Source organism: Neomonachus schauinslandi, chromosome X (genome assembly GCF_002201575.2).
Source record: "Neomonachus schauinslandi chromosome X, ASM220157v2, whole genome shotgun sequence".
NCBI classification, from domain to species: domain Eukaryota; kingdom Metazoa; phylum Chordata; class Mammalia; order Carnivora; family Phocidae; genus Neomonachus; species Neomonachus schauinslandi.
Window position 1 is genome coordinate 40,110,673 of NC_058419.1, and position 23,459 is coordinate 40,134,131.

At 51.7% G+C, this 23,459-nt stretch overlaps 1 protein-coding gene across 1 annotated transcript in view; it reads right to left on the reverse strand.

The window, feature by feature from the left end:
- Positions 1–10,314, reverse strand: part of FRMPD3 (FERM and PDZ domain containing 3) — a gene marked incomplete at its 3' end in the record, with an annotated part of 61,427 nt that extends 51,113 nt beyond the window's left edge. The window contains exons 1-3 of the mRNA XM_044911935.1: positions 10,167–10,314; positions 6,956–7,058; positions 3,971–4,016 (exon numbers count right to left, since the gene is read on the reverse strand). Of these exons, the coding sequence (XP_044767870.1) occupies positions 3,971–4,016; positions 6,956–7,058; positions 10,167–10,314 (297 nt within the window). The remainder of the gene's footprint in view (positions 1–3,970; positions 4,017–6,955; positions 7,059–10,166) is intronic.
- Between the last annotated feature and the right edge of the window lie 13,145 nt (positions 10,315–23,459).

Here is a 23,459-nt window from a genome sequence, read left to right on the forward strand (position 1 = left end):
GTATACGTCTCACACAGATTATAATTCTGAATTCTTTTTTTTTTTAAAGATTTTATTTATTTATTTGAGAGAGAGAGAATGAGAGAGAGCACATGAGAGGGGGGAGGGTCAGAGGGAGAAGCAGACTCCCTGTCGAGCAGGGAGCCCGATGTGGGACTCGATCCAGGGACTCCAGGATCATGACCTGAGCCGAAGGCAGTCGCTTGACCAACTGAGCCACCCAGGCGCCCATAATTCTGAATTCTAAAAACAACTCATCCTGGTAGATTCTATTTTATTTCACTAGGAGAGAATGAAGTTCTGAAGTGTTCAGTGACTTGCCTGAGGCCGCCCCACTAACAGGTGCCACAGTTGGGATTCAAATCCCATCCAACTGTTCCAGAGACCGAGCTTCTTGCATTACACCGCACTGCTCCCTGCCATCTCTATCTCTGGACACCTCCGTGTGACAGCTGAAACAAGATGGCAGAGTGCTGCCGTCTTTGACCTCAGCCGGCAACATGTGCATTAGGAGACTCAAATTTTTCATGCTCCGCTTATGTCTGCAAGTGACCAGGAAAGCACCACGGGTCTCGACTTGGGGGTTGCAAATACATTTTAGGGAGTAGGTGAACTTGCTCACACAGAATCTGTGAATAGTGAGGATCGACTATGCATGTATGCAAGGCTGACATTCACTTGGGATGCACTGGTATGGCCATACCTGTTGTGAGGGTTTCTTTCACACTGATTGGTAAGCAGCCACTGCCCTAAGCTTCCTGGGTGCCATGGGGCCTCTCCCATGGGACCTCTTTACCAGTGGTCATCTGAAGGGTTAACACCTGGCACAGTCAGGAGGCCTCCAAGACTCTGCTCCAGTGCCCATGGCTGGCTTACATTATGAGCGAATGGCTTCGACTATACAGGTTAATTGTTTCGACTATCGCCCCTGTGTGTGTGTGCTCACTTCTATGCTCCAAGGGTTTTGAAAGCGTAAGGCCAAGTACTAGAGTGTAAGCTCTGTGAGGATAGGAACCATGTTTGTCCCGGGGACCGCCATGTTCCTAGCTTAGAGGAGCACCTCGAATGGTAGGTATTCAATAGGTGTTTGCTGAACAGGCAACCAAATGAGAAACTCTCACTGAGGTTAGTCAGGCAGAGGTGTTTGGAAGAGTCTCGAGCCAGGTCTTAAAGGACACAGACCTGTTTAGAAGAAGGGTGGAGCCGTACAAGGACAGAAGCCGGCAGGGCTGTAAGAACTAAGATCTGGACCAGGGAGAAAAGGAAAGCAGCCTGGTCATAGCGAAGAGGCCGTGGAATTGGACAGTGGGGACATCAGAACTGGAGGGCAGAGGGGTGCTGGGGGCACTGGAATGAGAGCTGGAACAGAGGTGGGGGGCAGTGTTAGGCTCTTCATTCTGCACCTACGTTTGGATACTTGAGTTTGGGTTGCCATGATGGCTGGAAGCTGGGTTTTCTTTATTACTTCAACACATCCTTATTGAATGCTTACTCTGTGGCAAGTGCTCTTCCAGGTGCTGGGGAGAGAGCAATGAATGAAACACAGCTCCTATCTTCGTGGAGCTGACATTCTAATAAGGCTTAGGTGAATCACCAAACAGCCTGCAGTCCATCCGCACCATGGAATACTACTCAGCAATTAACAAGGAACAGACTACTGATACTGGCAAAAACTTGAATGACTCGCAAGGGCGCCATGCTAAGTGAAAAAAAAAAAAAAAGCCAATCCCAAAAGATTACGTGCTATATTATTTTGTGTATATAATATTTTGGAAATGATGAAATTACAGAAAGGGGGAATAGACTAGTGGTTGATGGGGACTGGGGTGGAGGGAGAGAGGGGTATGGCTATAAAAGGGCAAGGTGAGGGGTCCTTGTAGTGATAGAACTGTCCAGTGTCTTGACTGTGCTGGTGGCCAAGTGGACCACACCACACATGTGACAGACTGACACTGAACCCTATACACACATTGTATTGCTGTCAATGTCCTGGTTTTGAAATGGTACTTTAGTTCTGGGAGACGTAACCCTTGGGAGAAACCGGGTAAAGGGTACACAGGGATGTGTGTACTAGCTTTGCAACTTCCTGTGAGTCTGTAATGATCTCCAAACAAAAAGTTTACAAATATAGTATTTTCGCTTTGAGGAAAAAAAATGATGCAGTATTGGCCGTGACAGGCCGATGCTGTCTTAAAAAGGGTAGTCAAGGAAGGCTTCTAGGAGGGGATGACATTTGAGGAGACCTGACTAACACAGTAACCCACAATGGGTCTCTGATCAGAGAGGTAAAACACAACAAGCATGGTTTTTTTTTTTGGTGGGGGGTAGAACTGGTAGCCATTTCACGAGGAGACTGGGGAGTGGGGAATGACGGTCCACTGTCCACCAGGCAACTGCACCTGCGCAGTAAGGGCGGGGGGGGGGTCTATTGGTAACACCCACTGAGGGGTGGAACTTGCCTGCCCAGAGATACAAGAGAATTGCTATTGAGAAAGGCCTATTTGCCAGAGAGCAAGTATGAGAGGGAGAGGGAGAAGGGGGAGAGGGAGGGGAGGGAGAGAGAATGTGCCTGTGTAAATGTGTGTGTGTGTGTGTGTGTGTGTGTGTGTTTCACACTGGGGGCCATGGGGAAAGGCAGTTAGTGCCAGAGCTTGATTTGAACCCCATCTCCAACTGATGAGCCCATGCTCTGCACCTGCACGCTGTCCCTGACTTTGCCCGGAAATGCCAACTCTCTGGGAAATCTTCCCCTCTGTCTCTGCCTGGGAAATCCTGCCCCCTCTCTGGAGGTCCAGCTCAGATGCAGCCTCCTCTGTGAAGGCTGTGCTGATTTCATGCCCCCCACCCCCAACAGATGGGACCTCTCCTGTGGCCATGGAGGTGGGACATCAGTGCTGGAAGTCAGGGGAGTCTTGGGGACACTGAGAAGGGACAACTAGGCTGGAGGTGGAAGGGGGGCTCTGGTTTTGCACATAAAAGTTCTGCACCTGGGTCTGTGTATTTAAAAAAGATTACTATAACAAAGTAACCTAGTAATGGACTCTGGGCCTTCTAAATCCAACTCTTGAGGAGAGGGGCCTGGGGATTTTTATTTTATTTTTATTATTTTTTAAAAGATCTTATTTATTTATTTGAGAGAGTGAGAGGGCACGAGCAGGGGGAACAGTAGAGGGAGAGGGAGAAGGAGATGCCCGGCTGAGCAGGGAGCCCCGCACGGGGCTCCATCCCAGCACCCCGAGATCATGACCTGAGCCGAAAGCAGATGCTTAAGTGACTGAGCCACCAGGTGCCCCAGGAATTTTACTTCTAATAAGTAGTCCTGTTGACTATTTTGACCAGTCAAGTTTGGAAAACACTGTTCTAGTCTAAACCCCTCAATTTACAGACGGGGAACTTTTTGGAACTGACCTACCCAAGGTCACACAGCTAGTTAGTGACTGTACCGGGACTAAGATGAAACGGTTCGTCCCACCGTACTTTCCCACCACCGTCATATTAAATACCCCCCATGCGGTGCAGGGCTTCATACGTTGCACGCCATCTAGTAAATACTGCTATGAATGAATGAATGAGACTAGCTAGCACCCACCATCTGCAAGGACTTTATGGGAGTTGGACCCTGGACGGGTACATTTTGATGGGGCTTAGCAAAAAAAAAAAAAAAAGAAAGAGGTAGAAAATCTGTCTGGGACCGGGGCAGTGAGCACGCGGCCTCAGTGGGGGTAAAGCAGAAGGGCACAAGTCAGAACATAGCACTGGAGAGCCTTTCAAAAAATCCCCAAGCCTTGAAGGTAGAAAGCAGACTCAGATGTTCAGAAGGTATGCTTTACATTCACTCCTCAAGCTTTGGCTCACAACACGTGGATTCTAGTCTCGCCGTCCACCCGCCCTCCCGTCACGGTCACTTTCCAATATGGGACTCTGTCACCTCCGTCAGGAGGAAGGGTGGATGGCACAGCGGCTCACTCACCTGATGAGTGTGCAGAACTGTAAGAACGATGAATTCCTTAGCGCTCCTACAGAGAGAAGAAGGAACAGGACAGTAGTGTATCATGCACTAGGTATTCATCTCGTACGAGAAGCAACACCAGAATTCTCCCCTAGGCTGCATTCAGGGATATGAATTAGGCCAGCGGGCACTCTGACTATCTGCCCGGCCGCCTCGCCTCCCATCATTTGTGGTGGCTGACGGAAACCATCCATAGAGGTTCACACAGGCATCTGAAGAAGGCATTACCATAATCTCTGGGGCTGTCATTTTTCAAGTCTTCCTGTTCTATTTCCCTCTCACATTCGCTCTGTAGATCTCCCCAAACCTTAGGAGCAATTTTATCTGTAGAATAGAAAATTCTCAAGGAAAACAAAAGGCCTGAATTATGGAACTCAGTTGGCAATTTGGTATTTAAGCAAGAGGAGAAATTCAAAGGAAAAACCCAAAGGAGGTCATTTGGTTATCCTGACTCATACTCAGCAGATTTGTTTTAATTGAAGGACCAAAAAATGAGAGCTAGGGAGCAACAGATGGAACCAAGGCTCTCCAGACAGCAAATATTCAAAGGGATGAAGAATTTGAAACCCCTCCGACAAGAATTATACCAATGATCAAACAGGCCATGAGGTATGAAAATTCTCCCCCGGGAATACACAGTCCTTTAAAAGAACTGAGAGAAATGGAAAGAGTTTGCCTGGAAGGAGCTTCCCTCCTCCTCGATGGACCTTTCCATACGTTTCTGGGAACAAGGGTATTCAAGAAGCAGAGTCGAGATCACTTGGTTCTAGATACTCAAGGAAGGCCAAGGCCTCCTGCTCAAGGATTTGGAACATTTTCCACATTCAGTGAGGCCAAGTCCAGGGATGGGGAGCTCCTGGGAGAAGGAAGGAGCTGTCTTCCAGGAAAATCCCACAGGAAAATCTGTCTCTTGAACAGGGGAGGGCATAGTGTAAGTCAGATTATGTGACGCGTCTGCCCCAGCCCCTGCCACATTTCCCCATTTCATGTAGAACAAAGCCGAAGTCCTTATAGTGGCTACAGGTCTTCCTCTCTTTACCCCACTTCACATCCTGGCTTCTCCCCTGCTCCCCAAACATAACAGACACACTCCTGCCTCAGGGCCTTTGCACTGGCTCTTCCCTCTCTGACACCCTCCCTGCTTTCAGTCTTTCTTTAGTTGCCACCTTCTCAATGAGGCTAACTCTGGCCAGGCTATTAAAAGCACCCCTATGCCCAGCACTCCAGGACCCGGTTTATCCTGATCCACTTTCTATCCTTTGATAACCTTCGTCTACTTCCAGTATGCCATATAATTACATATTTATCATGTTGTTAAGGCGTGTCTCTTTCCACGAGAACATAAACTCCAATGGGATTTCTGTCATTCATTGTTGTATATTCGGTGCCTTGAAGAGTGCCTGGTGCATAGTAGACACTCGATAACAAATATTCATTGATTGAATGAAATAACAAAAATCTGCTGGCCCCCAGGGTTATCAAATGAGTGAGCTCTGTCTTGATCCTGGAGGAGCTCTGGACTCCCTCACAAAACTGGGCTACCTGTTCTAGGGTACAAAGATATTCACTAGAAGCAGAGCAAACACTTCTGGAGGGTCAGGCTGAAAGAACCCCAACACGCCCTCGATGGGGTTGAAAGGACTTACCCCATTTTGGTGTGGTGGTGGAGGGTCAAGGGTGGAGTTGGGTGGGGGGGGGGGATGCAATGGACCACTGAACTTGGAGGAGAGACAAACTAAACGTCATTAGGGACCAGACACGTTTCAAGATGTGAGCTGGAGAGGGGAGCATCTCGAGGAAGACCTGCCCTGGACTTCGGGAGGGAGCATTCCAAATGCTTCCAGAGCTAGCGAGAGGGTGCTGTTCCATCCCAAGTGTGCTAAATCTGCCTTTGAAGAGGAGGGAGGGGCGCTGGGGACAGGTGGGATTTGGGAGAACGAGAAAGACGAGTGAGATGAAGAACATTTTAAACCAAGAGAGGGCCTGGAAGAGATGGAGGCAGAGATAGAGCAGACCACACAAGGCAAAGAGAGAGAGAGAGAGAGAGCAAGAGAGTACACAGGTCCATTTGGGAGGAGACAGCCAAGGTCACCAAAGCAGAAGACAACCCATGGAATTTAGAGCCTTCACCTTTATCCTCTTGTTCCTTATCAACACGTCTATGCAAAGAGGTGTGTGTGTGGTGTGTGTGTGCGTGTGCGTGTGTGTGTGTGGTAGGAGTGTGAGGTAGGAGGCTGTGTATATGTGTATAGCGTGTGTGTGTGTGTGTGTGTGTGTGTGTGTAGGGGTGAGGAGGGGAAAAGTCACCATGATTACTCCCGTGTACAGATGGTGGGAGTCCCCTGACACTCCTTTCTTTCTCTCTCTTGCCCCCATCTGTAGAGGGCACTAAGAGGTCACACACACACAGCGAGCAGAATCCACAATGGCAGGTTCCCTTCCTCAACCCATGAGCCAGGGATTCAGATTTTCTTCTCCTCAAGTTTTTTTTTTTTTTTTGGTGGAGTAGGGTATGGAGACGTGGGAAACAAGACCTGGCTCACACTGTGCTTATCTCAGAGTGTTTTTTTTTTTCCAGAGTGTTCTTTTAATGGCTTCTTTGGTTCTCATCGCTCACTGGGTCTGTCCCCCTGCACTGTAAGTCAAAGACCAAGGGGCTTCGGTGAGGGGAGTAGTAAGGGGGAGGAAGGTGAGGTGAGCTCTTGAAGAAGGCTGTTCTCTGTTCACATCACTAGAGAAGGCTAAGCCAGAGAGTGTGAGGGACCCTGGGGCCCTGGCAGGGCTGGCCTCTGAAGTCCTGGGTAGCCAGGAGCCCTGGCCAGGGCTGTTCTGCCTGAAGGGCCTCCCTCTCAGGGCCAGGGAGGACCATGGTAGCCCTATGCCACTGGTAGGGCAGGGGAGGGGTCAGTGCTCAGCTCCTGCCAAGGCCCAAGAGGCCCCTGTTACCTGATGAGTTCTATGAACCTCTCCCTGGGGGCTTCACTCACGTCCTCCTCATTAATAGCCACAATCTGGTCACCAGCCAGGAGCTTGTCCTCAGAGGGGCCTCCTGCAGAGGAGAGGAGAGAGGCATGAGGGCTTGGGGCCACTGCTGGGAAAGCGCAGGTCTGGGCAGGAGTCACCAGTGCCTGAGGGAGCTGAAGTGGGGACCGTAGAGCCCGCAGGAAAGAGGGCAGGCCGCGCGGGCTGGTGGTAGGGGTGTTGTTTGGGCCACAGCTGCCTGTGCCAGACAGAGGGCAGAAGATCGAAGAAAGAGGATAGCTCGGACCTCCTGTGGCTGCCAGTGGTGTGGGAGCAAGAAGTCCCAAGCCCAGGCCTGGCCCTCAGACCAGGTGAATATGTACTTTCCTGGCTGGGTTCTAAAGAGGGACACGGGTTTCCCTTTCGCCAGGAGGGATCTGCTGAGGCCCGAGGGATGACTTCCAGACTACTGAAGGGGGTATAGATGAAGCGAGGAGCGACAAGGAATCTTCTTACCTGAGCAACATTCCTACTCGCTGGTCAGGAATGATTTAGGCAGTCACTTGCCTGAAGTCGGGGGGATGGACTAAAAGACCCAGAGGGTTTATCTTCTCTCATCTCTGAGAGATGCCACTCTTCAGTAGGTGAGGGGAACAAGAACAGACCCCAAATCACAGATAGTTGGAAATTTGCTTCCTGTCCTTCCCAACTCCACTGTCGAGGTTAAGAAAGCAGGGCTGTCTGAGGGCCATACCTTCCTGGTTTGGGTAAAGAATGGGGGTCGAGGGGCACCACAGGGTGTGCTGAATCTGGTGTTTAGCCAAGACGTCGGAGAAAAGCTTTTCGGAGATTCAGGGAGAATGAGTGGAATTCAGGGAGAATGAGGCCTAACTCAAGCCCCAAAGAAATGTTTACGGACAGGTCCCACTCTCAAACCAGGCTTGACTCCTGTTTGCGCCTGCCTTCAAGGGCTGGATCCCAACTGTTCCCTCTTTCTACAAAGAAGTGTGCTATGCCAACACCAGAAGCAAGAACATACAGAACACCTCTGTCACCTGAGCGTGGCCTGGTGGTGGTTCTGGAGCGTGGGGCCTGTGTGCTGAGGGGGCCTATGTGGCTCGGCCAGCGAGACTCACCACTCCGCCTGCATTGGTGGCCAAATGTCCTGATAGCACAGTGACTTCAGGGGCAGAGAAGGCGGGGGGGAGGCGGGGGAGGCCCCACTCTTGGCAGCCAGCCAGACCTGAACTCCAATTCCAAATCTGCAACTCACTGGTTGTGTGACCTTGTCTCTCTTTGCTCCTTTGGAAAATGGGAAAATCACAGTACCTCCACCTCATAAGAACGCGGGGCGGATACAGGAGATGATGAGTGTACAGCACTTTAGACGGTTGATTGATGTCGGTATGAATTCGCTAGACGGTAGTTATTATCCTCCAAGGGGGCAATTCCTTCAACTCATTTCATTCCTTCTATCTCCCCCTGCCAACATGCCAATCTTTTGGTAGAGAGGCCACGCTACTCCTTCCCCACTCCCTCCCTTCCTTCCTTCCTTTTAATGGAAGCGGTCTTCGTGAAACTGAACTCTGACGGCAGTGGTGGGCGTCAATCTACTACCACTTTCCCGGAATGCTGTGCTGGCTGGCCCTACCGTGATTGGTCCTCCATAGGATGCCTCTTGTCTTCTGTCTTATCTCAAATACAGAACGAAAAAGCCTCTGCCCTTAAGAGCCTCCTGGGCCAGAAGCAGCGATCTGGATCAGCCTACGTCTTTATAGGGCTGTGCCTGCCAACCCCATGATTTTTGTGTGGCTCTCACCTGTGGCTCTCCTTTGTCCCCACCCCTCCAACTCTGCCTCTTCATTTTCACATGGCTTGAAGCTGACCCCCTTGTCTAGGCTCCCTTCAGCCCTGTAAATCCTGTCTCCCTTGAGGCCAAAAGCAGGGGCTCTGGGTGGCCTGCTACTAAGTTTTTCCCAATTCCTCTTACCCAGGACAGATTTGATTTCTGATCAGGGACTCAAGGACCTTCCACCAGACTGCATGACTGACTCGGGAGCCTGAGGTCAGCCACGAACTCCTGTACTGGATTGTTTTTTTCTTTATGCCCTCTAGTTGAAAAGGGAGCTTACAAAAATCTTTTTTTTCTTTTCCTTTGAGGATTGCAAAATTCATCAAATTTCTGCTAGACCAGTTTGTACTCGGGCTGCTCCTCTTGACTGAGTGAGAAACTGTTGTAAACATCTAAAGCCTCGGGCCCAGCAAGTCAGGAATAAAGCTTCTTTCTGTTCATCTTTTCTGTCAATGCCTAGCAGATGTGGAACGAAACGGCGCTTAGACCATTGCCCATTTCATTCATGAGGGCAGGATTCCACAGTTCAGGTGGGGGCTTTCACTTATCCACTCCCACCCGGTCCCATTCAAGCCCCGCTTCTCCCGCATCAGCATCAGACAGACCCAGCCAGGTCCAAATCCTGGCTCTGCTGCCTCCTACCTGAGTGCCCCTGGACAAGTCATTTCTCTTCCTCTATGCCTCAGTTTCCTCATCTGGTTAAATGGGGAGGACGACTCACCTTGCAGGCTTGGCTGGGAGGAATAAACAAGATGAGGAAAGCACACAGTAGGCACTTAATCAATGGCAGCTCTCGTTACTGCCACCGTGGCGTTTGGAGATTTCATTCCCCGCCCCCCCCTCCTCTCCCACCTATGGTCCGTGTCCTGATTCCAGCCGTCGGTGGCTGACCTTTCTCGTGAGTGGGTACCAGTCTCTACAGCCTGATGGTTAGGTGCTTGGGGACAGGGCCTGCGTCTTGTCCTTCCCTACCATCTTGCTGTGCTTAGAGTAGGCAATCTATAAATACTTGTTGAATGGAATTGAATAGACATTTGTCATCCAAGGCAGTCTGGCTCTTTTATGAAGGTTCTACGCACAGGGAGGCTTCATTAAGACCGAGACTCTGCTAAACCATCAACTGCGGCCTCTGTCTTGGCCCCAGGAAGCCTCAGTGGTTTGCGTCGATCGCTCTGAAAGCCCAGCTCCCTCGCGCGGTCCTTAGCTGGCGAGTCTTTACCCCGCTCTTCATGAACTCCTTGGGGCCACCACAGTGAACGGGGGAGCCCTGCTCTTTGGGAAGATGGGTGGATGCTGGGGGAAAAGGAGCCGGGGCCAGGGGGGGACACTGTGAGGAACACCTACCTGGCCTCACAGATCGCACCACCACGGGCCGCTCACTGCCAGCCACGAAGCCAAAGCCACATATAGGGTCTCGGCGAATGGTCACTTGTCGCCACGTCTCTGTTGGCAGCTGCTCCCATTCCATAGCATTTGCGCTCTCTTCCTGCATCACATGACCGAGGGAAGGGGAAGATGGGAGCAAAACAAGATGCAAAGGCGACTAAGCCTCAGAACCAGCTGGGAGGGGGCACAGATGAGGGTGCTGGCCATGGCACACGGGAGCTCCCCCGCTTGGCTTCCCAGGTCCTCTAGAACCAGCAGAGGCAACAACGGCCCTCATAGCTCAGTTTGGAGAAAGAGGAGTCTGGCAAGGAAAAGCCCACTGTCTACAGGGCCAGGGCCAACGGGAAAAAACAAAACAAAACAAAACAAAACAAAACAAAAACAACTGTTGCCACAGAACTTGACATCAGAGTCAGCCCTTTCCTCCAAGATATTGGGACTCTAGAAGGAGCCTAAATGCAGGCATGTTATTCTGAAGGTTAACTGGTAGCGCCCGCTGAACTGGCTGTCGACTCCCTAGGGGAAACCAAAACCTCGAGGAAGGCAGCAGGACACAGGCAAGCAAGTGAGGGAAGGAATGCGAAGTCGCTTCAGAACAGCCCTTCATGAAGTCCTTGTGCGATTTTAAACTCTGATTTCCCTTAGGTTCTATATAAAAACGATGAGATGGCGTATGTAAACAAATGTGCTCATGCGGAGGACCATTACCGTACACAATCGGACGTAATGCCAACTTACTTCAGGTAATGGGACAACTGGAAAATGGCTCCTATGGGCAAGCAGGGGAGCTGTGTCTCGTGGCTGCCGGCAGACGTGAACCCCAATGGGCTGCGAGACCTCGCCGCCCCAGTACCTGGGAGAGACTGCAGACAGCTCTCCCGACGCTCACAGAGGGAGTTGTTGAAGCTTAGAAAAATTAACATGAGGACTTTAGAATGGTTCTACAGCTAGGGCCAGGGTGAGGGCACGGGGACCGTGGGGCTTGGGAGGGCACTGAGTGCCAGAGGCAGGGAAGGAGGTAAAGAGGGCAATGAATGGCCAACAGGCGGGGCGGGGCAGTTGGAGGTGGAAGAGAGGGCACCAGAGCCAAGAGGCTCGCAGAGCCTTAGCTCCCGGACTTGGCACTGCTCAAGCCCCACGCAAGTTCTGATCTAACAAATGGGGTTGAGTTCCCTAGCCTCAGTGTGTGTATTCCAGAAAACTAAGGTTCCAGGCAGGGCCCTTGGGAACAAGATTCAGAGGGGCAGGAGGTGATTAATCAAACTTGTATAAAGTTCGTAAAAGAGGTGGGAGGTTCTGACACCGGGAGAGTGATTGTTGGCTAGCTCAAGATACCGCATTCCTCAGTTACAAACGGTTTCAAGAGATTAGGCTGTTTATCAGGACACAAATTCGATAATTAGACTTTAGGACTATTTATCGGGGGGGGGTGTGGCGGGAGATTTAGAGTAATGGTACAAAAGAGAAATTCATAGTCTGGGGCTTGTCTCTCTCATAGAAGGACTCAGGAAGGAAGACAGACCACGGCTGCCTTAATGTGTCACATCAACTCCGGCTGCACCCAACCAAGCCGGCTTGGGGGGCGGGTGGTGTCTGTCGCCCCTTAGGGAGGCAGAGGGGGCTGGCCAGGATGCGGTCAGGCCCCCTGAAGGCAAATTCAGAAACTGGCTCCTGGCCTCCCGCGCTGGTAGGACAAATGGTCATTTTTCAATGGGGAGTCACTCAGAAGCTGGACAGGGGCGGGCCAGTGTCCTAAGATAGGCACCCTCCCAGGACAGGGCCCTGATGAGGGTGGCCCCAGGCTGGCACCTCTCTCATTTCTGCGCCTGGTGGCAGGCAGGAGCTTGGCCTCAAGGGAGCCAGAGAACGTCTTTCCTGCAGCTGCCATCTTGCCTCACTCCCGGCACTGCTTCCGAAATGAGCCCCTTGCTTTCCTGTCTCCCATCCTATTGGCACCGAAAGAGCCTCTTCTTGGGGTGACACCAGCTCATTTCTGACATGGGCCCCAGCCAGTGCAGGCTGGAGGATGAGAGCCCGTGGGGCTGTGCGTGGGGAGCAGGGACACTCGAGAGGAACACCCAGGCGTATGTTCCAGTACTCAGAATGCTGTCCTGAGCTCAGGGTCCCCTGGCCACTGCAGGCTCAATTTTGCTGCCTTTTTCTTTTTCTGAAGCTGGGCACACTTTAGCCTCTGCTGGGCCGAAGGCATCGCCAATAATGATGCAAAGAAACGCTCCTGGAGCCAGAGGAACCAACAGGCTAAGAGCCTTCTGTGACACAAGTGTTTTGCTTTCCTGTTTTGACTCGTGGTCATCCATCAACAAGTATTTATTGATTGCCTACTCAGAGCTTCGAGGGACACACAAGTTACAGATCTCTGCCCTCAAACAGCTTCCAATCTAGTGTGGGGGAGGAAAGAGAGGTGTACACGGAACAGGAGAATTAGAGTGGTAACTGAGAATAGTATCGAAAGTCCATAATTAAGGTCTAACTTGTGTTAGACATGGGCAGCCCCATCTTCGCCCAGGGAACCCAACTACTTCTCCTAGAGCTGCAGACATGTCTCCAGGTTGGGCCTGAAGCACATGCGTCCCTGCGCTATCCCTAACCGAGCTGGACTAACTGTCCCCAACTAGACCCTCCCCTCCCCTCCCCCTGCCTATCAGCAAGCAGCCCTTGCCTCCCACTGCCTGAGCCTTCCCAAGTTATGTCCCGTCAGGGAAGAAACACCTCCATTAACAGACCAGAAGGCTGTTTTACAATGCAAATGGAAGTGGGCCCTTCCCTCCTGGGTCTGCATCTTTCAGGGACCGTAGCTCAGTCTCTCTGAAATTTTTGCTAAGTGCCTGGAGACTTGGGAGTGACAATGAAAGCAAGCGGGTGATGGATGACAGGAGCTCAGCTGTCCACGGGTCACGTGCCTTCCCTCCTGGGGGTGGGAGGGGGGAAGGCAATTTCACTTTGAAAGATGTTTGGTTTCTGGTCCCTTCCAACAGGGCAACCCGGAACAAAATCATGAAGCAGCTGAAGCTTGTGGTCCTCCCTGCCCCCCAGCTTCATTTCTGGGACCTGTTCTGTGTTTCCAGATGCACGCAATGCCTTTGTTCTGACCCCTGCCTACCCAAGGCCCGCGAAGGTTGTTCCCTACCCCGCTCCAGGCTTGCCCCCTCTAGTCAGTCACCTGGGTAAAAGCCTAGCTTGTCTTTTCTGCCTAATGATAATGACACTTTATAGCCAAGTGCTTCTTTTCATTTTTACACCCATTACCTCATCCGGGAAAAGGTGCTTTCACATCCATTATCTCCTCACAGTCTCTAACTATCCTGCCAAAGAGGCTTGGTGACTTCTCCTCCTCCATCCCAGCCTCCAAGCTAGGTGACGATGTAGGGACCCATGGAGGCTAAGCATATTAGCAGCCCAGCTGGAGCTAAATCTCTCTCGGATGGGGCCCTCCATCCTGGCGCGACCCCCCCCCCCCCCAACTGCCTACAGCCACTCAGGGTCCTGGACCCTCTGGCTGTTCAGTCCTCACCGCAGTGCTGCGCCAGCCCCGAGGCCAGCAGCACTCCACGTCCTGGCTGAGTCTGGAAGGCCAGCCCCCGTCCTAATTAACCTGTCTCTGATCCTGCACTCAGCGTTGTTGGGAGAATGAAATGAGATCATGGCTACAGACGCACTTTGGAAGGTTAAACGCATCACACAGATGTAGAGGCAGTAACATTACTGGTAGCCTCAGTCAGGGTGGCTGGAGGGGCAGGGAGAGGGAGCCCAAGGTAAACTCCACCCACTTCCCCCGCAGCCCAGGCCCGCCCCCCATCAGCTCCTTGCCTGCAAGGGGCAGCCCCACAGTGGACTCTGTCCCCTCACTCCCCAGGCAGCTCCGTCCCTGATCCAGCTATCAGATGTCCTGGCTCTCCGCGGCCGTCCTGATACTAGTACAGGACGTGGCTAAGGGACAAGTGAACTGAGAAGAAGACGGATTGCTTCGGAGCTAATGCTCTCTCCCGGGCACTTCTGGGCAGGAAGATAGAAATGTCACAGCTAGGTTCCCGGGCATCAGCTTTCGGCTCTCCATCTCTCCTTGCCTTTGGCTCCTTTTTCTTTACATTTGGTTGGCTCCTTGGGGAGTCTTGTCACTCCCCTCGCAACTGGCAGGATTTGGAGCCATGTGGGGCCAATTAGCCCTCTGATTCCAATCACAGGAGCCAGACTCTTCCAGAAGCTCCAGAGATCCAGCATGGCAGCTGGGCCGCCAGAAGACGCCATCAATTCCTGGTGTCGGGGATGGGAGCCCCGTCCCTGGGGCTCTGAAGCAGCTGCTCTGGGTGCCCTCTTGTAAGGAGCTTGGACATAAACTCTTCTTCTTGTGAAGGGGACTTGCTCTGGCTAGCTACTCCTCTCTAGCAGTGCTGCTCAGACTTGCACACGCATATGAATCACCTAGGGGTGTTGCTACGATGATTCCGATGCAGCAGGTCTGGAGTACTGACTGAGATTCTAGCAAATTCCAGGGTGCGGCCCATGCTGCTGGTCCACAGACCGCACTTGGAGAAGCAAGGATGTAAGAAGAACGCGATTCTCAGACAATGGGAAGGTCACAATCAGGTGGGAAGACAGAGGGGCTTTTATTCCACTGGGTTATGGCATTGAAGGTCCCCGTTAAAACACAAATGCTTTCTTGGAAAAAGGACACATAAAGTCATGCCAACAAAGGACTCACTGGCTGAATCAGATTTATCCCAAGAGGGAATAGGGAGGGCTCCAAACGGATATGAAATAGGACAAGTAAGGTTGCATTAGGGAAAAGGAGAGGAACGTCTGGACAGGGTGGGCATTACTTAGCCCCACTGAAGAGTTTGGTCAGCAGAAGGACAGTCTGAGGAGTTGAGACATCCGAGATTAAGGCGAGGAGGATGAAGAAAGAGAGGACAGTGCAGAAAACAACATTGTCCACATATCGCCTCACTCCGGCCCCACAACGACCCATTTTACAGATGAGGAAACTGAGCTTTGGGAGGAGAGATCAAGCAACTCATTTTCCTACACCATTTCTGCCAAGAACCTGCGGCCTCAGCAGATGCCCAGCAGGTGACGTCGAGGAGACCGGATGAAAGGATTCGGCAGACCCCTCCTCCACGAGTGAAATGAGACATGCCTCTGTGCTGTCACAGCGGCCTCCCTTGAGTCACCCCAAAGGAGGGGACATGCTGGAGACCTCAGAACCGACTTCCCACATGCCTCTAAGTCCACCCTCCCATACGGGGGACTCGGCTCATAGGGCCTCGCTATGGGCCTGTTAACTTCAGTCATCACCAGAAGGAAGTCCGTTCGCCTCCGGTTGTCCCCCAGACACCCACACTCTCCTGTCCCCACAGTGGTTTGTTCACGCACTAATGCCACTCTTCTCTTCCCTTCCAACCCTTCCATTGTGCCCTCTGGAACTCTTGGTCAACAGCAAATTCTCCTACGTAGCCAATTTCGTCTCTGAAAGTGCCCTTCACTCTTCTTTCCCAACGAAGGTCTCATTTGTTCCTTGAGGAATAAACATCACTGACCCACCAGGCCTCTCAAATGGAAGCTGGGTTGGGGTTTTTGTTTGTTTGTTTGTTGTTTTTCTCACACTCAAATCTCAAGACTTTCAGGAACTGCACGTGGGGGTAGGTGTCCTCCTTGCTTGCCAATGCCTCCTCCAGGCCAGTACTCTTCTTTCCTTTTGCCAGAAATCCTGATCCTTTGAGGACCACACCTGCCGCCCACCTCTACCACCCCGTTTCCCTCCTCACTGCTCTCTACAGCTTCCTGGGCAGCCCCCACATTCACCGAGGACATCAGTTCCTGGTCACATGTGATCTTCCCATCGACTCCAATCCTTTTTATTTTATCATGGTAAAATATAACATTAACATGAAAGGTACCATTTTACTCATTTTTTTCAGGGTACAGTTCAGCGGCATTGAGTTTATCACATTGTTGGGCAACCATCACCACCACCCATCTCCAGAACCTTCTCATCATGCCAGACTGACACTCTGGACCTATGAAACCTCAACTCCCCGTTCCCCTCTCCCCTCCCCCAGCCCCCAGCAACTACCATTCTACTTTCTGCATCTATGAATTTGCCTATTCTAGGAACCTCATATAAGCGGATGCATATGACATTTGTCCCTTTCTAACTGGCTTATTTCACCTAGCATAATGTCATCTGTGTCGTAGCATGGGTCAGAATTCCCTTCCTCTTAAAGTTTCAATAATATCCCATTTGTGGGGCGCCTGGGTGGCTCAGTCGGTTGAGCGTCTGCCTTCGGCTCAGGTCATGATCCCAGGGTCCTGGGATGGAGTCCCGTGTCAGGCTCTCTGCTCAGTATGGAGTCTGCTTGTCCCTCTCCCTCAGTCCCTGCCCCCCTCACTTGTGCTCTCTCTCTCTCAAATAAATAAATAAAATCTTAAAAAAATAAATAATATTCCATTTGTATATACGTGCCACATTTTATTCGTGTGGCAACGGACACTTGGGTTGCTCCCACCTTTTGGCTCTTGTGGATAAAGCTGCTATGAACATGAGTGTGCAAGTATCTGTTTGAGTCCCTGCCTTCATGTCTTTCAGGGTAGATACCCACAAGTGGCATTGCTGGATCAGATGGCAATTCTAGGTCGAATTCTTTAAGGAATTGTTCTATAATTTTCTAGGGCGGCTGTGCCATTTTATACTCTTAGCCACAATGCAAACAGGTTCTGATTTCTCCACACCCCTGCCAACACTTGGTGCTATTCTGTTTTTTTGATGATAGCCGTCCTAGTGGGTGTGCCCACTCCAACTCTTGATATCATCGTTGGTGAGTTGAGCATGCACATGGTGATGGGGAGGCCTCCAACAATTGCTTCCTCCACTCAGTCACTCACTCCATCGTCACACCTAGAATTGGGGTGCACCACCTCCCCTGTCTCCCTCGCCAACATCCCATTCACTACTACCCTGTTCATCCTGCCAGTTTCCCTCCACAGGACTCCCACTGCAGGCACACTCAGGAGCATCGTGATCGCTGATTCACTTCCCACTTTGTACTCCCTTTTTCCTGGAAATCTCTTCCTCGCGTCTTTGCATTGGCAGGTTGACTGTGTCATCCTTCAGGTCTCCGCTTAAATGTCACCTCCTCCGAGAGCCTTCCCCGAGCCTTTCTCCTAGTTATTTACTTTCCTACTGTCCCCCAAGCTCCTTTTTATCTTCATTTCCCTTCATGTTCAAATTAGAGCTTCTGGTCTACCCTTAGGATTATTCTCTTGCACCCACCTTCAACTCCCTTCCTTCCTTCTCCCTTGGCTACTCTTGCCTTGCAAAACCTCATTCCTTGACGAGCTCAACCATATGCATTCCCCATGCCTGCATCCAAGTAGCTGAAGGCAGCTGGAGGAAAACCACACGACTGGGTCCAAGGCTTTCACTTGATATTCACCGTCTCCAACTTGGTGTGGGCTCTCAATGCTGTCTGGCCACCACTTTCTCATTCTCTAAGATGACTATATCAGAGCTCCTCCTCTCTCCTCGATCTTCTGCACTTGCCCATTGGCCCTGACAAGCCTCAGCTGATGACCTTACCCCGTATGTGATTGAGAAAACACGAACCATCAAATGAGAGCTCCCCGCTTCATCTTACCAACACCACATCTATACTCCACCCCGCCTACATCCATACCCATGATTCCTCCCCCCCCCCAATGAAACGGAGAATGTTTCTTTTCTTCTCCCAATGGCAGGTCTCTCCATTTATGCTCTGGTGCCATCCTCATCTCATCTTCTCAAGGATTTTGCTCCTTTGGGCATTCACTCTCTTCCCTAAATCATCAAGCTTTCCGCCTCTCTGGAATCATGCTAGCCTGCTGATGGAAATCACCCGTTCTTAAGAAAATAAACAGAAACCACCTCCCTCCACTCCATGGTCCCCTTACACTGTCCCTTTGTCGGGCTCCCCTTCACAGCAAAACCGCTCAAGACTTTGCTACACGTATTATCTCCACTTCGTCATCTCCCACTTGCCTCTCGATCCACTATAATCTGACTTCCACATCCATTACTCCACAGAGTTGCCCTTGTTAGGGTCACCAATAGCCTTCAAGGTCATCTCTCAGTTCTCATCTTACTCAACCTCTCCCTGGCTTTGGGCAGAGTTGGCCGGTCCCTTGAGGTGCTCTCCTCTCTTGACTTCTGCGATGATCTCCTGAGTCTCCAAGGACCTCTCTGCCTGCTTTTTTCTTTGTCTCTGTTGTGGGCTTCTCCCCTGCTACTTAATCACTAGATATTGCCGTGCTTCCCAACTCAGTCCCAGGCCTTCCCTCCTCTGCTCTCTTTCTAGGTGATCTCACCAGTCCCCTGGCTTTAAGTACAACCTATATGCACACAATCCCACATTGGCCTTCTACCACCACCTCCTTTGTAAGCTCCCAAACTCTTATATTCCAACGATCTATTCTGACATCTCTGCTTTGGCGACTCACAGGGATCTCAAACTTAACATGTCCCAAACTGAACTCTTGATTTTTTTTTTTTCCCTCTCCAGCCTAGGCCTTGCTCAGCCTTCCTCATCTCAGTACATGGCACCATCATCTCTTTAATTACGCAAGCCAGAAACCACAGAGTTATTCTGGAGTCCTGTCCCTCCTTTTCCGTCACCACCCCTTCCCCTGCCCCCAACAGTGAATCCCTCAGTAAGTCTTGGCAGCTTTTCCTTCACAATCTGCCCAACTCTCGCCATCTCTATGGCTATCACCCCGTTCAAGCAACCATCATCTCTCCCCTGGATTCCGGCAGCAGCCTCCTTCTTGGTCTCCCCATGGAGATAATGCCAAGTCCAAATCAGATCCTGTTGCTCCCCAGCTTAAAACCCCACAGACCTCTCCCGCTACAAGCCAGTAACATCCAGAGTCTTCTCTCCTGGCCTAGGAGAGGCCCTGTGTGGTCTCCTCCTCCTGCCCTCCTCGCCAGACCCCTCTCGGGCCAGTCCTACTCTTGCCTGGTACAGTCTGGCCCCACTGGCCTTTTCTCAGTTTCTGAACACATCAAGTTCTTTGCCACCTTAAGGCCTTCCTGCTTGGTATTCCTTTTTCCTCTGGAAACCTCTTTCCCCATTCTCCACATGGCTGATCTTCCACCCTTCAGGTCTCCACTCAAATGTCACCTCCTCACAGAGGTCTTCCCTGAGAACTCTGGCTTGACTCTCCCCATTGCTACAGCCTGTTCATTTCCTTCAGGAGACTGATCACGATCTATATTCATTTATGTGATTATTTGTCTATAAAGACTATTGACTAGGTTTCTTTTGTTCAACATTGTGTCTCCACCACCTAGTATGGTACCTGGCACCTAGTAGGTGATTAATAAATATTCTCTTAATGGATCGATGGATGCACGGGTAGGAGTGACTTTGAGGCGTACAGATCACGATCCTCTGGCCAGTTCTGTCTCAGCCTGTGGAAGAACGGTTTCTGGATGGGGAGTCTGGCCGGTGGGAGAAACGCCTTAACGTCTCTGGCCAAAGACAAAGACAGGGAGGGAACAGAATGAAAGGAAAAGTCCGGGAGGGCTACGATCTAAAAAGAGATGGAAGCTGGCATGGCTCCAGTCCTTTTAGGGGCATGAGGGTGGGAAATCTAACAGTTATTCCTTCTCAGGGAAGGAATATTTCATTCAAGGGCAAACAACTCTTCTTTCAGAATGGCCAGAGGTCCAGGGGGTGGGCAGGATGACTTTGGATAGCCCTTGTCACTCCTGGCAGTCTCGGGGTAGAAGATCTAGTTATTTTTCCAAGGGCTGCCTCCCTCGCTCTTTTCCTCCAGGTCTTCATGGCCCTGAAACTTCCTCCTCAGCTGAGCCTGGAGAGGCATCTTCTGGAAAACCTGCTGGTGTCTGGATTCATTTTCTGGTTGTCTAAACAGTTGCTTTTCCCCAGTGGGCTGGAATGGAGAACACCTGTCACCCGTTCTAGCAGCTCATGAGGGGGCAGGTAGAGAGACAAAGGCTGTTTGTCCTTCCACAAACGCCTGGGAGCCCGGAGTCACCTCACAAAAGCCCGACCCCTTGATGCTTCTGGGAGGACACTGCAGGGGACCCTCTGGGAAGCAGCGCCCCCTCCTCCCTACTTCTCCCCTCAGGGGCTACACATCCTGTAGACTTCAGACATGTTGTCTAATAGGCCCAGACCCGCTCCTAAACCCTCCCTGCTGGGGCTGCCAGCCCAGTGACAGATGTGAGGCCCATGCCAGATGTGAGGCTGATGCCATATGGCGCCGTGGGCCACAAGGTCTAAAGCTGCTGCCACTGAGCTGTGGCAGAGTTAGTGGGGAGGTCCTGGCATTTTAGCCCCCACTCACCTGTCCCTGGCAGAGACGGCGGGGAGGGGGGACCGGAGCAATGGAATCCTCGCAGGAGCTGAAAGGAGTTGTCGTGTCCCTCGGGAGAGCCCTGGGGACCCCAGCCCCCACTCTCCACATACCACACTGAGTACTGCTGAGGGAGGCAGAGGCAGAGATTGAGCCAGAGGGGGAGAGGACGAGGAATGGAGGGGAAGACAGCTGGGCAGGAAAGGGGGCCAGGCAAAGCTGGGGTGGGGGGGACGGGGCATGACAAGAGGCAGAGAAAAACACAGAAGTGGAGAAATGAGACAAGAGGACGGCCTCCGAGACAGTAAAAGGAGAAAGGACAGGATTGAGGAAGGTAAGCCCACCAGAGAACCCATGGCCACCAACTCCAGTTTGCATTAGCTCTTTGGAGGTTGCTCTCTCAATGCCCGTGGGCCACCCCCAGCTCCTCCCTCAGTCTCCCGCAGCTGTGAAAGGGCCACCAGGCTGGCAACGAGAGCCTTCTGCTATGGGACTTGAGGTGATCAAGCTCTTTGGAGAAGGGCGCTGTGATTATGCCATACGGACACCATTGACGGTCCTCCTCATCTGTAAGATGGGGACGTGGTGAGCAAGGGGGCACCTCCGAAACAGCTTGAAGAAGACACCTAGGACACCATCCTGCCCCGGCCACCGGAAGCTGTCTTTTTTCTTGTCAAAGAGAATGAGCTCGAGAGGAGAAAATCGGAAGGGGAGAGAATTCCGGAAGGTGGGAGGGAATGGTCATGGTGGGAAAAGAGGAGTTGGCAGGGAAGGGAGTAGCAGGCCTGAACTCTTCCCCTCGGTGAACACATCTCTCCGAGGCCAGGCTGGGCTGCAGTGCTCTGGCACAGAATGCTAGGCCAGGAGATGGTCCCTGGCCACCCAGATCTCTCGCTCCTCTTGGATCCTAGCCTCTAGTCGGCCATGGGCTGAACTGTAGACAAGGCTTGGAGGCCGGATAGGGGGAGCAGGTGTGGGCAGGAGCTGCTGGGAACATCCCAACAAGTAGCTCCTTCCAGTAGCCAAAGATCTAGGGCTCAAATAGGGCCCCTCAGGGGGCTGCTTGGCAGGCTCTGGCTGTACAGGGCTCCCAGCAAAGCCTCCCGAAGCCAAATAGGGGCCTACTCGGCTAGCTGGCTGTGCAGTCTTCCTCCTCTCTGTGACACTGTCAGGCACTGATGACCTGGGCCACCAGCCTCAGATGTCCCCAGCCCCCGACCCTGGTCAAACGGCCAAATCTCACAGTTGGCAGGGACCTTGGAGGTTATTTACTTCACCCTTGCCCACCCTCTGCGGACTTCCAGAAGGAGCAGGGGAAGGCTTTCTAGAGGAGGGACCGCATTTGGGCAAGTCCAGAGGGAGGGCACCGAGAGCAGGTCTGGAGACAGAAGGGAGTAGGGGGACGATGGCAGGGGCGTGAAGATGACAGCATGAATGGCGGAGGGGGTGCTGGGAGAGGTGGGGTGGGAAACAGGAAGCTGAAGCCAACGCAGGGAGATGGAGAGTAAACCTTTGCTCCTCTCCTCTCTCTCTCTCTGTCTGTCTCTCATCTGGCTCTGCTGGGGCAGAAGGTCTTCTCTCCAGTGTCCCTTGGGGAGCCTGTGAGGAGATGGGCAGGCCAGTGTAGCTACACCTGGACAAAGAAAGGCCTATCTATCCCCCAGCTTTGCCTCGATGCCCATCTGCCCCCTCCTTGCCTGACATGATGCAGGTGGTATCTGAAACCCAGGCACCATGCCCAGCAGGCACCAGGCTGACCTCCTGTGAGGGAGCAGAGAAGAGCAACCCTCGGCATCCGCCCTGTGCTCTGTCTTCAAGCTGTCCACGCAGGAGTACCTGGGTGGGGGCAGTGCAAGAATCAGGCCAAGAAGCAGCTCCTTAAAAGAGGTTATGTGAGCAGAGGCCTGGTAAACTCCTATCACCCCGCCTGGAGGTGTCCAGAGATGCCAAATACAGCTTCAGGACGAGACCCCTTCTAGTCTGCCTGATTGCATCTCCCTGCTGAGAAGGAGGAAGGAATTATAAGGTCTTTCCTAAAGAAAAGGGAAGATCCTATGGAATCAGAAAAGGGGGAGGGAGGTTGGTGAACCCTCTGCCAAAGAATACAAGCCAAGTGCAAGAGCAGGTGCTGAGTTACTATCTCAGAGAGCATGAGTTAGCACCCAAGCACTCTGCACCTCCCTTATGTTGTTAGTCTGGGCGGGGGTTGGGGGGCTGTCTGTTTCTTGGAGGTGGCGGCAGTCAATTTGCAAACTTCAAAGGGCCTGTGGTCTTGTCTCTGGGTGGGGGTGGGGGTGGTAAGGAGATTGCACCCTACTCTCTAACCAGGCTTGGGGAGAGACAGAATCCTAGGGGATCCTAAGAACTTGCAGGCTCCCTACTCAGCAACACAGATTCAATGATGGACCCCAAACTTGACTCACTACAGTAAAGAACCAGAATCAGGCAGTTTAGAAAGAAAGGAGAAGGGTAAGGAAAAAAGAGTGGTTTTTTTTTGTTTGGGTTTTTTTTTTTTTTTTTGCCTAACCCTCAGGTACCCAGAACATTCTATTAACCAGAAAAGCCCTTCCCCAAGCATTCACGTTTTGGGATTTTGGCAGTTCAGTGTATTTGTATTTTTTCAGTGATTAAAATCCACAGAGCTGGGACTCTATTGCAGAACAATGCAAGCTCTGCTCCTATCTCCCTTCTTGTAAGGGGAACAATAGCGGAGTCCCTTGCTTGAGTCACAGGCTCCTTCCTCCAGTTTTTAGATACATTCATTCACGCATGTATTATTCATAGATGCAACAAAAATTTACCAAGTACCTCCTATGTGCCCGGGCATGGTGCTGGGTACTGGAGACATGAAGAGAAAATAGGCCCAGTCTCTCCCTTCAG